This window comes from Lepisosteus platostomus, chromosome 6 (assembly GCF_059453375.1).
Source record: "Lepisosteus platostomus isolate fLepPlt1 chromosome 6, fLepPlt1.hap1, whole genome shotgun sequence".
Lineage (NCBI taxonomy): Eukaryota > Metazoa > Chordata > Actinopteri > Semionotiformes > Lepisosteidae > Lepisosteus > Lepisosteus platostomus.
In genome coordinates this window covers 42,210,332-42,234,291 of record NC_142616.1, presented here as the reverse complement: position 1 = coordinate 42,234,291, position 23,960 = coordinate 42,210,332, and the positions used below count along the sequence as shown (strand labels likewise).

The following is a 23,960-nucleotide window of genomic DNA, read 5'->3' as shown; positions in this document are numbered from 1 at the left end:
GAAGATGTTCAGTGGTTGTCCCTGTGGTATTCATTTGTATTCATTCATAATGAATCGGTGGACACTGCTTTAGATGTTTCATTTCCTACTACCCATACAATTAAATTCTGAAATCAAAATGTCCAGAAGACTGGCTAATAAGATCACCTGTAATTGGCTGGGCTAGAGACCTGGCCCTCTCAGGAGGCTCATCTAAGTCACCAACCAGAATAAGAATGTGCCTTGCTCTCATTGCTAGGCCAATCTTGCATAAATTGCATACACTGTACCAATTTATCAGCCCTACATTTTTGTTTCTGTTGTGTTGTTAAAATGGATATTGCCCCATTTTCTCTTCCAGTGAAGTTATTTTTTTCTTTCAGAACACTTTCCAAGGACCCCCAATAACTGCCTGGTCAGAGTAGTAAAGTATTTGGATATATGTCTTAATAGTGTCCTGGATAGTGATGCTTTCTGACAGAAGTAAGCAGACATGGCCTAGGTTGGAATTTGACATTGATGCTAGAGACTGAAGAGTTAAAAAATGTATCACTTTACTCAGATGTCTTACAAACAAATCTTCAGAAAGTAAACACAAAACAAACCATCTAACAGCTTTTTGCTTGGTCTTTAAAACCTATACTTTTGTGTAGTTCTTTATCACATAAAAAAAAAAATGTTATAGTGAAAAGTAGTGTACTCGGCAGAGACAGAAGTACAGTACAGAAGCTCTTGACCTGGTCTCACTGTGAGATAAGATTGAACACAGGAGGTACCTTAACACACAGACTTGTGGGTATCTGGTACAAACAATCCAATTGGGTTGATTTTTTGCAATCATTCAACTAAAAGCTGAACAAGATTGTCTGACCCATCATCTACTAGCAACCAGGTGAATATGATGGATAAAAAGATTTTCTCTCCTTTTGAAATTCATTCTATATCATTTGCCTATGAAAGAATGATGAATGACCAGGCATGTTTACTGTCTGTTGGGTTTAATACTTACCTTATTTCAGTGTACCTTCAATAAAAAAAACACTGACTTGCAATTTTTACCTCTTTTTCCTTAGTAACAAAATTCCCATTCAGTATACTAACTCAAGACTACACTGTTTGGTCTATGTACATAATGAAAACATTTATAGCACAAAGTGGAGGGTCTTTCTTTTTCAACATCTAAGCTTGAAAAGTAATAAAGTAAAAGCAATTACAGAGTTCAGAAATGCTGAAACAGACTCAATAGCCTTCCTCCCCATCCCCCTCACAGACTCTCTCCTGGCTTATAAAAAGAAGAAAAAATATATTTTAGGTTCAATCACGTACAGTAGAATATTGTACATGTTTGATATATGACCCCCATAGCAAAGCTAAGTCAATTTAATTGGATATTACATTGAAGATGTGGATTAAGCTAGACGAGTTTCAATTACAATTCCTGCTGGGTTTTATAGCTCTGCTATATAGGAGCCATGCATTAATCCAGGATAAGATTATATTAATGGAATCTTAAAGAATTTCTTTGATTTTTTTCTTCTTTCATTTTTCATTATAAGGTCCTTCAGTGCTTACGATGCAGAAATTAACTCATAAAGTACAGAATTCCTAATTTGTTATATCTTAGATAAAGCAATTAGAATAATCAAGTGAAATTCGCAACTTAGTTTATGACAAAGCAATATCACACGAATGAACCAAAATACATACAAGGAGAATTTGCAGGAGAGTACAATTTCTGTTGGAAATCGTTTGGAACTGGCTGGTTTGTCTCAATACAAATTCAGATTCAAATTGAGTGGGTTCAGAAAATGTGCATGGGGTCCCTAAGCTCATAATTGTAATAAATATCTGGCATTATTTATGTGACACGTACTGTTGTTTTCACACTGGGCAAGAAATCGGTATTCAATGGGGTCTAAGCTAATTGCTGCTCTTTGTTTTCGGTCTTGCCTAGTGTTGCACAGAGTTCACTTCAGTACCATATTAGCTAATGCCGCCCCTGCAGGTAGTTTTGATAGAACATGAACTTACTGTATTTGGCAATACAGAAAATTAAAGCTGCTCAGAAATTAGTATTGGACCAAATATTATTATATCACTATGGAGTGCTGTGATGAACATTTTTTTTGTACAGTGTCATGTAGTAAGTTAAACCAGGCTCTGTGATTTTATCAAAAAGCCTGAGGAATCTATGTGCCAACAAGCTCTAATTCATTAATTAGGGCTAATTACTTGGCTAACTGGTACAAATTTAAGATTTCTCTCTAAGCCTAAAAAATATATGAAAATCAGAATTCCTTTAATCACAGGCATCATTTTAAAGTGACAAAAATGAAAAAAAAAATCAGTATCACTTTCTGAATTTTAATGCTGTTTCCCAGAAAGAATGATCAATTCCTGGAAAAGATTACCAAGCCATATTGTGGAGGAGAGATACTGGGAGCTTTCAGAACAAAGCCTGATGCTTTGATACACTCACACAGTACGTAGGAAGATGAATTGCTTTGATAGCCTGAACAGCCACTTTTCTTCATTAACTTTCCTTATGCTTTTACACCCACCAGAAGATACTGCGACACCATAATACATGAATCTGACACTCTTATAAGCAGCTACTGTTATTATATTTACTTTTTTTTGCTAAGATGGCACGCTTATCCAAGCATAAGTAATGTAAATGTACATAGGTACAGTATTGTAATAATATTATTAAACCAGTTTCAGAATGTGCAGTTTTAGATGTGATATCTAGAGGTCTGCAGCTCTGTTTTAGTATTCTAGAATAGGAGAAAAAAAAATGGGACAGATTTGGTGACAGGAAGATAAATATCAGCACCAAAGAAACAAACTGTAATGGGGCCATCAAATGCACCACAGGGAAGGAATAAGGAGGAAACACAATTAGCAGTGAGTGAAGAATAATGAGAGCTGAAAAATCTTTCCCTCAAACCTCTATCTCTGACTGTCACAAAGGCACAGGAGCTCTTCTGAATTAGTGGCATCAAAGCTGTTTAATGCTGTCTCTCAGCTGTAAGTCAACGCTTTTGTTTGTGAAACACATCTCTGAGTGAGTGTTTCGCCAGGTACAAGGCATCAAAAAAAGATTAACATGATAAGCTATACAATCCTTCCTTGAATAACACAGTCAACAAGCCCACGCAGAGGACAACACTATATGCAGTATAAGACATATCTGAGACAAGGAGATGCCATTCTGTTCTGTTAATGGGCACAAGGAAAAAAAGAAACAGTTCTAAATTATGCCCTTATTATGCCCTCAATTCTGACAGTTATGAACATATTGACAAACAGGACATTCTGAGCTCCTGAACAAAACTGGTTTGCTCTGTGAATACACACAACAGTGAGAGAGTATCTTGGCACCATTTCTGTTGGATGAAGGTTGAATGTGTCTGTTAATGAACATAGTCCTAGTACGTCTTTCATTTGTAACGTGAAACTTTCCAACATCCATTGTAATAATAAACACAAGAAAATGTTATGTTAATACTGGAGTTTAATGGATGATTGAGGCAGGTACAAAAATGCCTAAAAACACCTAGTTCAAAAGTGCCCTGGAGACATACTGTACTGTAGAAACAAACAAGATTGCATTTTCATAGCAGTTTTAACTAGTTGTAGACTCTGAAACAAACTAACAGATTTATAAGAATTTACTGTGCAAAAGTTTAGAAACAGACATAATACAAGCATAATACATAATACATAATCCTCATAATACAAGCCTGTCAGTGTTTAAATCATTTAAGATATATTGGTTTGCTGCTACAGTGGTACAACCTTGCATACTGTATGTGGCTGCAGCAATTATACAGTGTACTGTACCTGAAGTGGATCAAACCACTGAACAAATAAGTCTTACTAATGTCCCCAAGGAGGGCCAGAAAGTAAGGCACAAATCAGTTTCTACCTTGTTCTCTGAAAGACTGATATTTTCATGGACAGAACGGATGTTCTGAAAGGTTCACAGAAAGTACAAGGACAGAATGATGTCTCTCTCTCTGTGGAGTTACTGTATCGGCTATGACAGTAGCAGCTACTGAAATCTGCCTGACTCGTAAAAACCTAACTTAGTGTACCAGTGAACCTGTGACAGTTCATAAGAAGTATCATTAACTATCACCTCACCTCATAACTAGCATAAGTAATAAACTTGCATTTCTATTGAATCCTGGAGTTTATAGTCCTTGTGTCACACAACTCCTAATGATGCCATTGTAAGTCAATGACTGCAGTATGTCAAATGAGCTACAGGAATCTGCAGCTCAGAAAATAAAGCAAAATGGTCAAGGTGACATCTGTTTCGGGAATAACCCAGCTTAAAATGTACTGGAATAATCACCACAGGGCACTAAAATAAAATATAATACATTATTTGGTTGAATATTGATGTACAGTACCATAATATACCTTGGAAAAATGGTTGAATAGGCTAAGCATAGGGCCTGAATAGCAATATATAAAGCCTTTTGTAACCTCTAATATAAGAAGGGAATGTAAATATAGAGTTAATAATATGGCGGTAAGTGAGCCTTATATATGATTGCATAATTATTGACTGAAGACACATATTTGTTAAAATTTAAACAATGTATTAATGTCTACTCCATTAATAGTGCATGCACTATTCTTTTATGCATTCAGAAAGTGGGATTTGCACCTCCTAATACTGTACTCACTGTAACTGGCAATACTCATTGGAGTATAACAGTTTATCAAGATACAGTAGTTACAATTACCACAGGTTGCCATGATTTACTTTCCAAAATACAGTTTGTCTCACATCGCCACCATTGTGTTTTAGGTATACCTATGCATTTTTTGGACCTAAGAATTTCACTTAGCATTCTGTTCTGTTTCAGTTGCACTAAAGAGAATGTGCTTCAAACATCCACCACTCTGCTTCCTTTTTTGGAAGGACCATTTTTTAGTTGTTGTAGGTTTTCCATCCTGCCTTTATTCATGTAGTCTTTTAAATAGTAACACCTTCCTTTCTGTGGGAACATGAGATTGTGTCAGACCTTAGAAGCAGTCTAAAAGAAGACAGTGAAACCCTTTGTTCTGCATTATACTGCAGTGATGCCTCATGGGATAAGGCCATAGAAACACAAGACTGAACTAGGACATTGATAGGCAACCTTGACACATCCAATTAGTTCCACTGCAAGACTGTAAATGATTCAGTAATTTAGTCACTGTGATTAAACCTTAATCACTAAATGGAGCCTACAGCTGAAGACTGGTTAAATAAATGAAGATCAGCTGCAATAAAGACAATAATAAATAATGCATAAAACATATCAACAAGAGGATGGTATTTAGTACATCTAGTTGCTAGTGGCTAACAAATCTTAATGTATGAAAATCTCAACAATATGTTTCCCAGAACAACTGGATGTTTTACTGTAAATACCCAGGATGCTTGGTATAACATCTTCAGCGCAACAGTTCACATTCTGACTTGTGTCCCTGATACTTCATTTCATTGTTGAGCCTATAGTATTTCCTATGGAATAATAATTGCTTACATTTATATAGCACATTTCTGGATACTCCACTCAAAGCACTTTAGAGGTAATGGGGGTCCCCTCCACCACCACCAATGTGCAGCATCCACTTAGATGATGCAACGGCAGCCATAGTGCACCAGTACACTCACCACACATTAGCAATGAGGAGGAAAAAAGAGTAATGAAGCCAATTAATTGATGGGGATTATTAGGAGGCCATTATTAATAAAGGCTAATGGGACATTTGGCCAGAATGCCGGGAAGACACCCTTACTTTCTATGGTTAATGTTGTAAAAGGCTACAAGGAAATTCACTACTAAACTATGCCAAACATCCAAAAACCTCCATGTAGCTTCCATGTAGGACAATTCTTCGAGACCAGGAATAATTATATCTTAGTTAAACTTTTTCATAATCAAAAAGGCTAAGAATTTATGATAATCTTTATTTTATATGCCTTTCATGGTATATCATCTCAAGGCATGATGCAATAAAACAATATTAATAGATAGGTATATACTTTAATATACAAATTAAGCAGTTAGGTAAATAGGAAACAAAAAAGTATAAAAAAACTGATATACAAGATCTGATATGGATAGAAAATGTCCTCCTAGCATTCAGCGCCTCATGTTAGGAACTAAAGGGAAGCCAGAGACCAAACAGTGCAAACAGTGTGTACTGTAGTATCCTTATAACAGTTCACTGATGTAGTCAGAAGCCAAACTGTTCAGTCACCTAAAAGTGAGCAGGAGTACTTTGAATTTGATTCTGAAATCCACAAGGAAGGGAGATCCACACATTGTTAAATTAAAGTACTAAAGTATGGCCAGCACATACTCTCAGTTCTCCTGCATGTCTTCACAGGTTCTGCCCTGTCATCCAGAGTAATGCTTCTAGATTTATCTCAGTGTCATTATGCATATTTATTTTCTTATTATGGAATCATCAATTATGTTAATGTTATATTATCACAGATTGGAATCACTACCTGTTAATTGCCTTGGCTCACTGCTAAAACCTTCAGGAATATACACCATCAAAGGCCGTCTGGCATTCTCTACACTGTAAGACCCACAATGCCCACACCCAAGACAACATTTATAGCGATATTTGAGACGTGCTTGCTGACAACATTGCTAGACACCTCTTACAAACTCCTACAACTCTTACAAACTTTTACCTCAACATATGTGTGGTATCTTTGCAAACATTTTTCAACTTGCAGGAATTTCATAATAGTTTACTATGCTTTACTATACCTTCTCTAATGCCCCATGATAATCACAGTTAAAGTAAGCTTAAACCACACTAAAGTGTGTATATACTGTAGTATGATAACTCGAATATACTGTAGTAAACATTTATGAGGGAGAGTCCATCATTGTACAAGAATTGACACTTTGGTCTAATGAATCCCACCATACCTTGTGACACTACACTGTGCAATTCTGTCTGGTGTGTTAAAGACAGAAAACAAACATTTAACTGAATGCAGTTTTTTAAGAGTTGATATATTTCCGGCTGGGTGTGTGATTGAATGTGATATTGCAGTGAAAGCAATTTGTCAAGCAATGGCTAATTGATATTGAACACTCTCCTCTAACATTAATTCATTAAGCTCATTTAAAAAATGACAGCAGTACAAGCCTGCATGGATTTTGCTACAGGATTGATACTAATTCCAAGCAATAACTGGAAAAAAAAGGCTTCTGTTCTGCAAGTTGCTGTCATAGTTTTTCTGACCCAGTTTGCAGTACACTAGTGATCACTGTATGCTGAGCGTATCCATTATGTCATTTGATTTCTAAAAAGTATCAGGCTTGACTCTTGTTTCAAAATAACTGAAAGTGGATCACGTTTTGGTATTTGTTGAAAACAGAAGCAAAAAACACTGGAATTCTCTTGGGGTCTCAGATTTTTCATAAAAGTCAAGGATTAGTACTGTATTATATTTAATAAGAGTCATGGAATAGTTTGCCCCTAACAAAAAACTCATAGGGCAGTGTAATCTTCTGATATGAATTATTCTGCTCTGAAATGCAATATAATTCTCTTCAGCTCTAGTTTTTGTGCCAGTATGCCACAGCTATAAATTACATTGGTTGCACTGTGTTCTTATACATGTAATAAGATGAATGTAGGTTATGTTTTCATGTGGTTTATAACCACATCATCCTAAGGTTAACATGTTTAGTTTATCCTAAGGTTAAACTAAAATATCAGTTTAAGACATTAGCAAAGAGCCTCAGTTCTGTGATATCACTAACGCAAAACTGAGAGTAGTAAAGGCTTTATGTGACCAAGGGGTATTAATGTCCATTGCTGTAAAATCAGTGTTAATATTTTCCTTGCAAATTCAGCATTTATCTATTGGTTCAACTGAACACATCTAACAATTATTTTCATGTCTTTAAATAGATAGATTTACAGCTAAAGACCTTGGAAACACAGAAGTGCAGTGGTAGGGCCCTGGGTTCAATGCCTGGGGTGCTATCTGTGTGGAGTTTGTATGTTCTCCCTGTGTTTATGTGGATTCGCTCCAGTTTCCTCCCACAGTACAACAAGTTTTACAGAAGGTTAATTGGCTTCTAGAAAATTGGCCTTAGTGTGAGTATGTCCATTTCTGTGTCTATGCATGCCTTGCTATGGACTGGAGTCCTGTTCAGGGTGTATCCTGTCTTGCGCCCATTGCTTGCTGGGACAGGCTTTGGTTCTCCTGCGATCCTGTACTGCATAAATCAGTTAGAAAATGGACGAATGGATCTAGGTTAATCTTAATTTAGGTTAAATGGTGATTCTAGATAGACTGTGATTAGACCTGTACTACTATATGGAGCTGAATGCTTGGCAGTTGGAAAGAGGGAAGAGAACTTGATGAGAAGAACTGAAATGAGGATGTTGAGATGGATTCTGCAGATTTCAATGAAGGATAAGATCAGAAATGAAGAAATCCGTAGACGATGTAGGGTGGTGGATGTGGTTGAGAAGATGCGAGAGGCGAGGTTACGGTGGTATGGACATATCATGAGGAGGGACGTTGAGGAAGTAACAAAGAGGGTAATGGAATTTGAGGTGGAAGGTAACAGAGGAAGAGGCAGGCCTAGAAAGAGATGGATAGATTGTGTGAGAAAAGATATGGAGGTATGTGAAGTGAGTGAGGAAGATGTGCTCGACAGAGACAAATGGAGAAGAGCAACCAAAGCAGCTGACCCCAGGACAGTCTGGGACTAAGGCTGTGAAAAAGAAGAAGAAGAAGGTGATTCTAGATAGAGCCTGTATAATATTTTTGAGGCCTGGATATGCTTGTGGAAATCAGTTAAGCAAAAGAAGGTTTTGTTGGCACCAGTTTTGTGCTCTTAAAGAACAATCTGAATGTAAAATGTAACACAAGTTGTCAATATTGTACAAGAGAACTGTGAATCCCTATTGAAGTAGTTTCAATTTCTCTGCATGACTGCAATACACTGTTGGAATATATGGTTGTTAGAGGTGTTTTAATCTACAGAGAACAGCATTGGTCACCCAAAGCAATACTTTTACGATTTGTGAGAGCTTTCTATTAAACCATATTTGGGCTCCTAGCTGTCACTCTTTGCCTGAGGCTGACAAAATGAAGCGCAACTGTGAGTGTTAAGCAGGTAGGAGACTGCCCTTGTTTAATTGAGCCTGTGCAGTAATTGTGCACGACATCAAGTAATTGCATCATTCCTGACTCAAAGTGATACCTGTGATGACCTCAGGCACTATTTATGCTATTAGTAACTGATACAGAGAAAATTAAATCATTATTAACGTTTAAGAAACAAAACTGAATTATTAACATAACCCATATACTAATGCAAAAAAATGCACAAAATTTCCCCAATAACAGATACAGAAATTAAACCTTTAAAAGTTGAAAAGGCTTGAAAAGCCATTTCGTTTTTAAATTTTCTCACTGGTAGTACAGAAGAAATTATTTTTTATATTAATATAGACACCATAGTGAAACATGCACCCCAAAAAATCCGGTAGGTGAACTGTGAAGCTTCTTTAGAGTTTTTTTGTCCTTTATTTAACTACTTGCTTTTGATGTTTTTGAAAACTATCAGATAGCATTGCGAAATGTACAAAGCTTATTGTATATTATTCTGATATACAGTTTATGTGTAACTGAATTGGAAAAAAATAATATTATAAAGTATATACTTTACTGTAAGTAGGGAAATTTTTCAAAAGTACCTTAAAACTCTGTTTGCTCAGGAATGTTTGCTCTTGGTAGGATTTCAATCCATGGTGATGAAAGTGACAAAGATACATAAGTAATGATTGAAACACAACAGCTAAGTAGCGATTGAAAATGGACAAGCATTTCCTTTCATGCCACTTAAACCACACACCTGTATTTTTACAAAATAACTGAAAAGTAAAAATGCATGGTTCACTGCCACTAAATTACTCTCTAATAGAGAGTGCTCCAGTTTAGAATATTCCGGAATATTCCACTGTGCTCCTGTGCTGTCAGTATTGCTGGATTTTGGGTGAGTCCAAACAGCTTGAATTTCTGTCACTTAAAAAAATTTTCTGTGTGGTTTTATTGGTATTGGCATTACGATATGATAAATTAAATAAAAAAGAATCCTCATAAATAGTGACATGGTCCAATGTTTACACTAATTCTGTACTATTTGTAGAATTCAGCTTTTTGTAGAATTGTTTACATTAGACTGTGTGGTGTACAAGAAAAATCTGATGGATGTTTGTGTCTGTTTTAGTTAGTGCTCGATGTTTGAGGTTTCTTATTTTAATATGGTTGCATACAGCTTTCTATTGTTATTTCAGCCCCTTAAGACGTAGAAAATATGTTGTTCCTTCTTAATATTAATTGTGGTAATTAATATACAGTACTCAATCCAAAGCTGCCTTCTCTGTTACAATATACGGTATGCATGACTCACACTCTGAAGCTGCAGGCCACACTGGGGCCTCAGGCTGGTTTTGGACATGAGGCCAGACATGTTGGCACTGTAGCTCTTCAGGCTGCGGCTCTCTTTCAGGTGGGCCTGTAGTTTTTCCCTCTGTCTCCTGCAGGGAACACACAGTAAGTCGGTTAGCTCTTTATCTCAAGGAGACTTAGGGGACTGCTTGAAGCAAGGCTCAAGAGACTAGACCGGACGTTCTTAAGATGCTTTTTTCAGATGGTGATATCCATTTTTAAAATTATACATACTCACAAAGGATCTTAACTTTAAACATGAAATAAAATTGAAATATGTTCACAAGATAAGAATTAATGTCATGATTTGGAAATATTCACATTTTTGGAAAAATCTAAATAGAATATTAACTACAAGTGGTCTTATCTGAGGAGCTGCACATCTCAAGAATGCTGATTTTACACACTGCTGTACTCTACTAAAATTAGAGACACTTCTTTACACAGAGTCACCCATGTCTTGCACCAAATTCCAAGCCATGGTGATAAATACAGTTCTCTGGGAACAAACTCTCGAACTTCCTGGGTACATCGCTTAGAGCCTGTGGTCTAGAACCCCAGTCACCTCTCCAGTCCAGGTTTTGATCTAGAAAACATTTGATCATTTATTTTAAAATGTGCACTGCCTCACTTTGTTTCTAAAACTTGTGCACATTTTTCACCTTAAATGAGCAGGTTTAGTGTGCTTTCTTCATAATCCAATGTGGAAATTATAATACATCCTGATCAAATATAGGATGATATACAGTACATCCGAAACATAACAGGTACGGGTTAATGATATCACTGATTACACTGTATATTGTAACAGCAATCAAAGTAGATTTTCGTTCTGTATGTGCTTGCTGTAACACTTTCTCTTAGTTTGGGGGCTGCAAATGACACCTAGAATACACAACAAAGTAATTTAACACTGACATTTCAACTAACAATGCATTTACATATGAGAACAATTGTTTTTTTTATTTTAAAACCATGCAATCAAAGGTAGCAATCAGTTCCTTCCAGGTGATCGCTGATGTTCTGGCAATTACACCAGCAGCCATATTGCCCTACAACTCACAACTGGCTACCCACTGAAGCTAAGCAGGTAGGAACCTGGTCAGTACCCAGATGGGAGACCTCCTGGGAAAAACCAAGGTTTCTGCTGGAAGAGGTGTTAGTGGGGCCAGCAGGGGGCGCTCATAGACATGCAGTGCCCCAGAGACACCCTACTGTAAAAAGGAGCATCCTTCGGATGAGATGTAAAACTGAGGTCCTGTCTCTCTGTGGTCCTTAAAAATCCCAGGGTGTTTCACAAAAAGAATAGGGGTATAACTCTGATTTCCTGGCCAAATTTCCCAGTGGCCCTTACCAATTATGGCCTCATAATAATCTCCATCTATGAATGGCTTCATTACTCTGTTCTCCTCCCCACTGATAGCTAATGGGTGGACTATGGCTGCTGTTGCATCATCCAAGTGGATGCATCACATTGGTGGTGGTGGAGGGGAGCCCCCATTACCTCTAAAGCGCTTTGAGTGGGGTATCCAGAAAAGCGCTATGTAAGTTTAAGCAATCAATATTAATCTGTTTAACATTGTGAAAAATGCATTAATGGAATATGTAGTCCCTATATTAAATTGTTTAGCTCAATTTTCCCATCTGTGTTTTCCAGCAGCCTAATACTTATTGTGTCTGTGTGGTGATGATTCATCTCCTCCCACCAGCCAGGGGGAGCTCTCACTCACTTGTTGCGACAATAGAAGGCCACACAGAGCGTGCCAAGAAGGCTGATCCCAATTGCGATGCAGGAGATTGACAGCACTTGTCTTTTGTAAACTTCTTCACTCTCTGTTAACCAAGAAGAGAAAATAAAGATCAAGGTAGGAGGGGAAAGAGAGATGGAGAAAATTAGTCAACAAATGTATGTGCTTAAAAATCATACTATAGTTTTTTTTGCAAAGCACAGTCTCACTTCCAGATAATAAATCCATTTTTTTAAATATATTGTAAACTGTATGAGTGCAGACATACTAACAAGGGAAGATGCTGTTACCAATTCATTAATTATCTATGAATAGTTTCATGTCTGTCATCTGAGGATCCAAAAACCCATTAATCATTTTGTTGTTTTTGTACTTCTACTACTTCATAAGACATACTATTGTAAGATTTACCACACAGAGTGTGTAGTGCAAATAATACAATTAAAGTCATTCACATTGGTACCGAGACAACAAAAGGCCTTATTTTCTCTACCCTTTTGTGTGTTGACAAGATGTAGAAATTCCAATGGCAGACCTGGCAGCATACGGAGAACACATTGACATTTCTTTGAAAAAAAGAGGAGGATTTCCAAATGAAAACATATTAAATTGTAACCATATCATTTTGAGATGAAGTACACCAAGCCATAGATAGTGTGGTACTGTATACATGACTAATATAAAGGGTTCAGTACCAGGAGGTTTCAAATTCTTGACCTGGTTCTGCTTCTAATTCACCACATCTCACACTGAGCAAGTAAAAGAACTTGCATTTCATTTTTAAATTAATTTTAAATGTAATTACCAGTGACACTGTAGCAACAATTTGATTGGGTATTTTGTAGCTTACAATCTAGTTTCTGGAAAACTGTCTTGGTAATGGTAGAGTAAAAGTGTTTTGTTAAATGATTAATTATTATAAATCATTATATTTTTACTAGTTATAATAGTAACAGTTGAAAGAAAGAAAAAGAAGAAAAACAAAAACTATTAACTAATTATATGCCATAATTTCATGTATTAATAACCAATTAATTTTTACTGCAACACTTTTTGGATGGAAGTGTTGACTGTTATTGTGAATAGATTGTGTTTCTTTTCAAATAGCAAGGTATTCAACAGCACTTTAAGAGCCTATCCAGCAGTACTCAGAAGTGAAGCTGAATGGCACACTTGAGCTATTGCATTGTCCCCAGTTCAAGTGAACATGAGAAAGCAAATATAGTAAATAAATCAATAAATTTTTTCAAAAGTATTTTTGTGCTTATGGTATAGGCTTCTTATTGTCACTGGTCTCACAGTGCCCACATTAGGTTTCCATTTCCCATATAATTCCCCCACTCTGAGCTCTGTTTTTGCTTTGCTGCTTTTTGCCAAACACTATGTCACTGTCAGATCTGTAAAGCAGTCTCATGGCTATTGAACTGCCAACCTTTAATATAAAACTGGAATTGACATGAGCTGCTGCAGTGGAGAGGATAAGGCAGTTTGGGAGGGAAAGGCATAACGTTGGTCTACTACATGTGTTCTGTAGTCAGTGGCTGTTGCCTGGAAATGCTTACCCTAAAAACCATCGTGTTTGGTTGGATTTAGTGGCTAAGCCAAACCCAGGCTGTCTTAGGCCTAGTCTTTTCCTTACCTCAGTGCAGGTTTACTGCTAATGTATTTACTAATCTAAATTAAATCAATATCAAATTCAAAATACTTCAGAATTAATCACTTCCATGTGTTTCCTTGGGGTGTTTTGGAATCATTTTAATCAGTGGAGCAAGCCAATGTTCATGTTTGCTATAATTAGACGATTCTGGAGCCTAGAGGGACAGAGCTCTGAAAAGACCAGGCCAGGGGTGGGGAATGTTAAACCTCCAGATCTGCTGTAAGTAAAGACTTCACCCTTGTATCTAATCTCTCTAGGGTATCCCCTGTGTTTGGCAGTTAATAATAATTTCTTTACCAAGCTTTCCAGGACCTACTGTGTAACTTGGGAAATGATTATCTATTTTCAATAATTAAAGCACATCACTCCATAACAGGGCTCATATGACCCCTGTAAGACCCCTCCTAAAAAACAAAGATTCCCTTTGATTCTCAACATGTAGACATCTAATAATAAGGATTAAGACACAATGGGGGAGATTTACTAAGGGCTTGACAAAAAGAACAAAGAAAACAATAAGGACATTAAAAAAGAACAACAAGGAAATAAAATACTGTATATCCTGTACTGTATGTCCTTTATGATTGCAGGTTGGAATTCTCAAACCAAGCTACTATTTCCTGTATGAAGGGTATTCCCTCCAGTCTTTGCAATACGAGATATATCTTTATGTACGATATAGGACTCAGACCTTTACCTTTCAAAAATTAATATTTGATCATGTTATTTCAATATGTAATTTATATAGAAACAGTCTTTTACACAGAAACTACAGTATATTTTGCAAATAATGTCTGAAAATGTCAGAAAGAGGGATGTGCACTTTTTTCTTGTATTGTGTCTAATCTTATAGCTTTCCCTACTTCACTGTTCGGCTGCTGGAACTACCCACACCTGTCATTCCATGAGTCTTTTTCCCCAGTTTAACTGACCACTTTCTGTCTTTTGTGTGGCTATCTGTCTGACTACCTGTACATTTCTATTGGCCTTTTATTCCTTCCCCTATCATCACTTTTTCAGTTGATCTTTGTTTCGTGTAAAGCCTAGAAAAATACTTTGGATTTGCCCAATTTCAAAACATTTGCCTTTGATATTATAAGGTAGCCATCCTATCTGTCATCATTTTTGGAGTCCACATAGAAAAAACATATAAAAGGTATCCCGACCAAGAAACATCATATGTTATGTGGCTTATATTTAAAAATGCTGTACATTTGCATGGTCACGTGTGTTAGAAATACTACAGTATGTAACAGTTTATACAATACATACTGTATGTAACAGTTTATTTGGAATCTATGTCTGCTGATATACATCTTCCACAGCAGATGTACTACTTTGAAGGCTGATCTTCTCAAATCTAATCAGCTGACCAATAATGGACCTGGTTTGCAAAAAGATGAGAGAAAATTAATGTTCACTGGTTTTAGTGGTGGAAAAGTAGGTGACTCCTTCTGAACTAGAGGTGCTGTCTAACAGATGAAACATAACTCCATCAACATAAAAAAATTCCCATAGCACTTATTTGCAATAAAACGTGGTAAATAATGGTGTTTTGGCCAGATTAGAAAGGCAAACTATATTTCTGGCTTTCTCACTCCTCTGCCTCCATTACAGTTTGAAATCTTGAAGAACAGATCGTAATTTCAAAGTGGCTTCACAAACAAATAACTGCACAGTATGGGATTAACTGTTTTTGAATTGTGTTTGGTTCTGTTAAGAGTATACAAAAAAGGTGCCACTGCTTCAGCTGTATTGCAATCAATCTAAACAGCAGGACAGTTCAGCAGGCTTTGAGTTATGCTGTGTATCTTTCAGACAAGGAATATATTGTATGGCTTCACAAACAGCTGAAATATGTTATAACCCAAAAAGAAGTAGGCAGTCTGTACTGTGGAGCTATGGAATACACTACCGTATTTTAATTTTTTTTCTGCAGTATTTTGCTGAAGGAGAACATAAGTATTTTCATCATTTCAAATGTAAAAACTTAAAGCATTCAGCTGTACTTTTGTACAGTGATCTAAATGCATTGAATAAAGTATTTTGATGTCTTCTCAGTGGGTTGTTTGCAACATATGCACACTAGGATCATTCTGATGATCTATAGCAGCAGTACTACTGTTGAGAGAGTTTTAAAATAATTGCCTGTATTTTATATGTTTTGTAATTTTATATGTTTTCTTCACCTCAGTTTTGGAAAAGCTGTATTGTGCTTTTGACCAGGTCATCTGGGGATTCTGTGAGCCAAACTTAAAAACAAAACATTTTATCACTTGCAAGGTATTTACTTGATCTTCATCTTTTCAGTGAAGGCTGCTGTCTCCCTTCTTACTCTGCACAACCCCTGTGACAGGGATGGAGTAGAGTTCTTACAGAAAAGCAATTCATTTTCTGGTATTTTGAGATACAGGCCACAGTATGAACTGAATGGTATTTTGACTCCACAAGCCTCTCAGTTCAATTTACTGAAATTGCAGTGTGCAGTTGCCTTACTGTAAAAACAAGAGTCTTTAGTGTTTAAAAAATCTGTATAAAAAACTGAAATGGATAAAAAAAACTCTTACAACAGAGGTTTAATTTTCCTCCTTTCATCACACCCTATGGTGATGTCTCTTTGTTTCGCCTGATCCAGTTGAACTTCATGACTTGTTTGATGCCAGCATTTCAGTGAAATAAAACACACAAGGGAGTACAATCATGGTATAGTGCTCCTGACCTACTGTAGGTAAGTCACAGCCACATCAAAGATGCTTTTCATCTCTTCTCCCCAAACCTGTAATTAGTGCTGCTTGCCAATAGAATTTGCCTTTCAAACAAAAGGTGGCTGGCCACATAAACACAACTACTGTATAAACTGGCTGCCATATAGTTTTCCACAACTTGCATGTGCCAACATGTGCCAGATTCATGCTTGTGACAGTAGGAAGCAGTGATTGACTGAATCATACAGTATATAATTTTGGTTGTTTGTCAACAAGGAACTAACTAAACCAGGGTCAAGATGTCCCAGTCCTTTTTCAGGCATCTCTGCTGTGTGCAGAACAGTGAGGAGGACTACTGTAAGTCTTCCTGTCAGGTGTGACTTGTTACAGTATTTACACTGTAAACCTCTGGCAGTGGACGGTGTGCTGTGGCAAGATGTTAAAAAAGATCAATTCCATACTGTTGACATCACCAGTCTTGTGACAATTTTGGCTACTACAGTACAATTTGGGTTTTTTAGTCCCATGTCATGTCCAAATAAAAAACAGATTCTATATGCGGCCTGCCTATTTGAGATTAATATGTTATTGATACCTCTATCTGTCCTTTCCCCAACGACCTCCCTTGAAAAGGGATTTTAATTTTAGTGAGACTGCTTTGTTATTTAAGAAAAATATTATCTCACCATGGTCTAAGTTGTAACAGACTGATCTCACTGTGCCTAGCCTGACTCCATGATTAGATGACCCTATTTAAAGAGAAGCTGTATCAAAATCAGTCACAGATTTCTCTCTTGCAACCTCTAAAACTGTCTCTAAGCCCCACATCTTAAACGTTGTGTGCCACAGCTTAAACAGATGCAGTTTAAAGTTTCAGCTGCTCCATTATGATATTAACAAAATAAGTACAGAAGTTAGCCATCAAAACTACAGATTTATCACAGATGATCACTTTAACATATACTGTTGGTATGTTCATTAGGAATACTCTATAATTGGAATGGGAAAAAATAATGAATGTAATGACTACCTCCTTGCAGCTCAACCCCAAGAGCAGTAAAAATCAGTATGGAAGCTAAATACTAATGAGCCCATTATTAGAGTAAGTGTAACATATGAAGTGATAATCCTTTCAATGGAAAATGAGAATACATGCAGAAAATGGCATAGTTAGGAGTGTTGCCAAGCTTTGTAAACTAAAAGAATTTTTCCTGTGTATGGAATAAAGGATTAGATGTTGAATATCCTGAACAAAGAGCCAACAAAATGTTACATTGAGATGATTCTGCACTGAGTGAGCAGCATTCTTTGTTTATGAGAAGCTCCCATGATGCTGTCTGTAAATGGATTAATGAACTACTGTATGTCTCTTTCTTTCTCTCTTTCAGTTCAGTGTCATGTGTTATCAGGGTTTTCAGAGAGTGAGAAGCCACACAAACAGATAATTTAACAAGACACAGTGCCAAAATTTTACAAAAGCACAAGAAGAAGAAATTCAATGTGAGGGGAAATTATGTCAAGGACTTCAAGTTGGGTAGTAGCTTGTTTATAAAGAAAGGCTCGACACAGAAGGAGAGGGAGAGCTCTAAGGCAGAGACACCTGCAGCAAGAGACCGGAACTGAGAGAAGAGCAAGAAATGTGATATGTTTGCAACACAATATCAAGCTCATAGCAAAGCAGGAGACTAATACAGTATTTATGTTTTTTTAGAGTACTTGTGTTCATACAACATGGTCTGCAGTTTGCAAATACCAATTTTCAGCTTTGTGCCAACAGTTGCACAGAATAAAATTAATCAACTGTGCATTTATACACACAAAAGAGTGTATAACAAACAAAAATGTCCTTGCTTGAAGAACTAAACACAACTCCAACTTCAAATTTATTTGAACTAAAAAATATTAAAAATATATTTTTAATTTATAAAGCTCTTAATCTCTAAACTGTACAGGACATACATTTATGCCCTGTAACTGTTAACTATTAAATAGAAGTTATTAACTGAAGTTCAAGAGGGATAACAACAAGAAGTCAGTGGCACTGCTGTACCTAATCTCCATCATTATGAAATTAGCTATATACACTGAAAACAAATGTCTCCCTTTGCATTCATCTCGAGCGTCCCTTCTCTACCCTATTTTTACCTAGCAGTTACCCCTTGGTTCACTCCTTGTGAATGGGGTTTGAGCCTCCATGTCCTATGGAATCTACCCATTAACCAAGCGGGTCAAGTCAAATCCATCTGACCAAGTATTCCAAACATTCACAAAGCATTCAATTATTGGCTGTTGTTGTCCCTAATGAAGTCATATGACTAAAATGTTTCATATGGAAAACTGAGTTATTACTGCTTCCACTTGTGTTCTGTATTGAAAATCATGAGGTCATTTTAAAATAAAACTTTACAAAGTCACCTAAAAAGAGAGTGCTATTGTTTGGAGCGCCCTTTGAATCTTGCAGCCCGAGAAACACCCGATGGATGCAGTGTGCCTATGAATTTCAAAGTATTCACAAATGGTCACATTTTTCCCCCGCGGAAAGTAGTACTGCTATAGAAGCTGTAGGGCTGTGAAATCTGGAAGCAGAACCACAGGAACAAAGGCTGGAATGGAAAAAATCTTCTTCTTGCTTATTATTATTAGTTTTTTCTTAATACTTTGCAGTGCTATTTAGTACAGTATCTTATTTCTTTTAATTTCTATAGGTTAATGTCCACTTTCACTGTAGGAACAGATGTTGTTATTTTATTTTCAGTGATTTCTCTTCTGATTTTGTTAACAGTAACAGTGTTTTTGTTTTATTTAATGTCTGATCAGAGGTTTTGGTTCCAGTCCGATGACATTCCCGTATTTTGAAGTGCTTTTGGTTTAACAGAATTGTGTGTCACTAAAATTTGTGAACATGCTTTCCATTACAAGGAAAGAATGCATTCTCATTTGTTATTTTCCTTGAAAATACAGAAGATTGATATAAAGCTGGATTATGCTCTAAACTATCTTTGAACAGCAGAATCTCAATAACTCAAGGGGTTGAATCTGGAACCCAAATCCTTATCTTCTTAAAGGTCAAATGACTATCCTATGGTGAATGATAAAATATGAAAGCGTACGTGCTGGTTTCCATGTGAATCATTGTGTTCTTTCTCACAAAATGCTATCTTTTGAATTCCTGTTTTGAGGTTTGTTGTCAGTACGTGTGCACCAGTGTAGAGCCTCCAGAATGACAGAATACATACCATCACAGTACTGCTACCAGTAACAATGCACTTACAGGATAAAACATACAGTACGGAATTCCCAACAAAAATGTGTTTGTACTCTAGAGCAGCAAAAAACACCACATTTTGAACAAGATGCAGGATATATATCCCTGTAGGAGAGGCTGTGAGAAGGGTAATGTTGTTTGGGACTGAACATCATATTCTAATCATATTCATATTCATATTCCACACCTGAAGAAGGCTCCACGGCTGAAAGGTTGTGTTTTCTTTCTTTTTTTTTCAGCATGGAATAAACCTATTACTTGTTCCTTTGCAGCCTATGCATACTGACGCAGCTACCCACCTGAACTACATCGTATTCTAAACTGATTCTACAGGTTTTGGTGGGATCAGTATATGGAGTTTGTTCTAGCCTCTTGGTGGATTTTGTTTTATTACGGGTCACTGTGGTAGTGACTGGGAGCTCCTAACATTTTGGCCAGTGAGCCTTCCAAAGATATCCACATTTGCATATTTATGAGTCCTTAATTCATGCATAGTATACTATAACAACATATACACTAACTATTCAAATACAGTATATTTTTTTCCACTGGGAAGTTATATTACAGTTCTCTTTTCCTGAGTATTTTTATTCTTGCACTAGAGATGTGTGAGTAGAAATCTTCTGTTTTAACTGTCTTTCACAGTCAACTGTATGTTGAAATGTTATTCAAATGTTAACAATAGTGAGAGGCACCAACAAAGTGAACCAAAATGACTATTTCAAGTTTAAAAAAATAAAATAATTAGTTGGATGGGAATCAGGTGCAGTTGTGCACAGAGGACTAACAATTAGAAACTACACAAATCGGGAACAAAATATCCAATCATGTTGTTGAAACTGATGCTAGGATTCTTCTAGATGGGAATAGATGAGGTTTTTGGTCAGACCAGCTGTAAAATGGGATGAATGACTTCTTCATGATTGTAACACAATGTCTTTGCTAATATTGACCGTTTTTGTTGAAGCGATGTTCGGCACTTGGATCAGCTAAGCAATGGTCAATTAAACTTGATTGGATGAAAGACCTTAATTAAAATGGAATGAATTTACATGTCGCCATTTGGAGCCACACATTTTATAGTGTGTTCACAACACTGATCTGAGTGCAGAAGCCCAGACTATTATCATAAAATTCTGGAAGAAGCAGACCAGAAGATGTATTTGTATTTGACTGTATTTTTGTAGACTAACTGCTAATGAATGCATTTCAGAATGTGCCCTCTTATTCCCTCAAAAGCCAAGGACATAATGGTAAATGCACTCAGGATGTATGCTGTTACAAGCAGAGATAATCCCATGGAGCACATGAACATACAATATCATCACATTTCTGAATGTCATAGAGGAGGTGCAATTAAGAGCTTAATATAGAGTCTACAGTTAAATACGGGTCTAATAACAGTTCCAAATGTAATTTATTATAGATAGATAAGTGAAGATTAGCTTTAAAACAATATGTTTTATTTTGCATATGTTTGTGATTATGTGATTTCATACTGCATGTTTATTACTCTTGAAGATGTTGAACACCATAGCATTTGTGCTGAAGAATCAGTATGTCCTTAGAAAAAATCACATTCTGAGGCTTTATACTAGTGTGGAATGTTTCACACAAGTGTAAAGGCACCATTTTTTGCGTGGAATGTATCCTAGCACAACGATTCTGAAATGCAAGTGTAAATGGAATCCACTACTCAGCAGAGATTTGGGAAGAGCCGTTTTCCTGTAATGTCAACATGCAAATCTTGTAAAGTTATATAGGTACACATAATAATAGAAGAATCATGGTAGTTTTATTGGTTAATTGCTTCCTCACAGTTCCTTGTGGCTTTTGCATGTTCTCTCTGATTTTGCAAAGGTTTTTGTCAGGTGCTCTATTTCCTGCTTAGGTTGTGTGTGTGTAGGTCTAATCTGCTTAGGTTGTGTGTATGCCCTGTAATGGACTGGTATTGCATGCTGTTCTACCATGCGCATACTGTAAAATACTTCCCTGGTCAGCTTTGGGTTGTTGTGACCATCACCAGGAGAAATCAGCTGTATGCTAATAGATGGAAATAACAGATGACGGTAGAGGTGCTCAGATCTGAGCCATGTCCTTGAATATGTGCTGTCTTGCAGGGAAGCCCATAAAAGCTACATGAATGGTAGCACAGTGAATGGTAGCCAGTATATACTTTAGCTGAAAAGAGATCCCCCGTATAACAACTGAATAACAACCTTTCTGCCTTTCCAAAGCTTCACTTTTCTATGTCATAATTTGTAAGTGCTTTATCAGAGTTTGCTTATTGTTATTTTCACTTTATAGACTATATTACTGGAAGAAATGAAACATAGGTAAAGAAAAAGAGGCATGTGAAAATTGTACATAAGGAAGAATACAAAGAAGTAGACTTTGCTACTTAGTAATGAGAAAATTTAATATTTCCACTAAAGCCTCTTACAGCTTTTGATACAAATGGGGATTTTAAAGTCTCTTATTCTCTCAGTTCAGATGCTCTCCAGGGTTAAAAAGTCACTTTGTGACCCTATAATAATAGTCTGGCATACTTTTTTACCAATGAATCGGATAGGCCATTATTTTGCAATATTTCCAGGTCTTGAACATTCAATATCTAATTTCCATCCCTTGGAGTATGAAACAGGGAGCTGATGCAGTCGTGTAAGCTGCTTTAAAATGCAATAATGTTTTAGAGTTGGCCATTCATACTTGGCACTGTAGATGGGTCTACAGTAACTTCATATTCCTCTTTCCAATGCCCAGTGTGTAGCTTGTGCTTTTACCCTGCTCTGTAAAAAGCGGGTTATGAACCATTGTCCAAAATGTGGCCTAAATATTGTGTAATATCATAATTTAGCTTTAATATAGTCAGTTTCATCTTATCTTCACATCAAAGTAATTGATTTGCCTGAGCCTTTTATTATTTATTTCTTCATGCAGCAGAATCAGGATGAGGTTCCTTACATTTAATGAATTTTAAGTTATCAAAAACAGAATTTTACATCATTTTTAGTTGATGAATTTAGACTGATGTGACTGATGTAACCATTGTTATGTGGGTGTCTGTGCTACCCTATAATCCTTGTTTATAAAATTCCCTGTTTATAAACAGTTCCCTTGCAACATCTGCAGACACAAATGTTGATCACCGAGTTGAATGCGTTAAAACTAAACCAGTTTCACTCGCATATCATACTTTTTGAGGTGGCACATACTGTACTGCTATTTGATACTTCTGAATAATAATTTTACATTAGATTTTGGGAGCCTTAAAGTCTATATAAACTTATGAACAGTCACAAGCGTGACGTACTGAAGTACTGGAATCAACTACTATTCCACCTTGAAACACTCTATCTCCAATCCAAGTACTACTGTATATTCGCCAAACATCCTGTGCACAGCAGACAGCCTCTGGTGCAGCCTATGTTACCTGGAGATGAAGGCTAGTCCCAGTAGTTTTAGCAATGAGGTGTACGTGAAAACAAGTTTGGATATGACAACCATTACAGAGTTCTGAGTTAATATGCCTCTCAAATTACTATGAACTAACCTGCTGATACCCCACTACACCCCAGCTGGAGAAAAGTTCATCACTTAAAATGCCCTCTTCAGAGGGTACCCATCAGCAGCCTATCCTGCTCTGCTTGGTCTCCATTAAGACCCCCAGATGGGCCAGCTAATGAGGGGCACTGAGACTGGCTGATGTGCAGGCATGCTGCTGGTTACCGTGCCAACAGCATAAATCTCCCTCCTATTGCTCTGTGCTCGGTGTTTCCATGGAGACCAGAGTGCATTAATATTCGGAGGTGAGCAGAACCCCCTGGAGCAATGTTTGAGAGTGAGGGTGTTCCGACTCGCTGTTTTTCTCATGTTTTATGCTTTATCCATCTGACCTCTGCAGTGGCCAGGATTAACTTTTTTTAAAAAAATAAAAAGCTCTACTGAAAACCTCTCCTGATGGTTGTTTACAAAGAAAACAACAAAGATGCCAGTATATCCATGCCTTTTTCTGCAAAATGCTTAAAACTTAGACTACCTACGTGATGGCACTTTTAAACTCTTTATACATTAATTCTGGGAAGTAAGCTGCAAC

The 23,960-nt window shown here is 36.7% G+C and overlaps 1 protein-coding gene across 1 annotated transcript in view; it reads right to left on the bottom strand.

Annotated features, from left to right (window-relative positions):
* The window catches only part of nrg3a (neuregulin 3a), a 424,404-nt gene that overhangs the window by 19,198 nt on the left and 381,246 nt on the right, over positions 1–23,960 (bottom strand). The window contains exons 5-6 of the mRNA XM_088635895.1: positions 12,220–12,322; positions 10,452–10,578 (exon numbers count right to left, since the gene is read on the bottom strand). Of these exons, the coding sequence (XP_088492021.1) occupies positions 10,452–10,578; positions 12,220–12,322 (230 nt within the window). The remainder of the gene's footprint in view (positions 1–10,451; positions 10,579–12,219; positions 12,323–23,960) is intronic.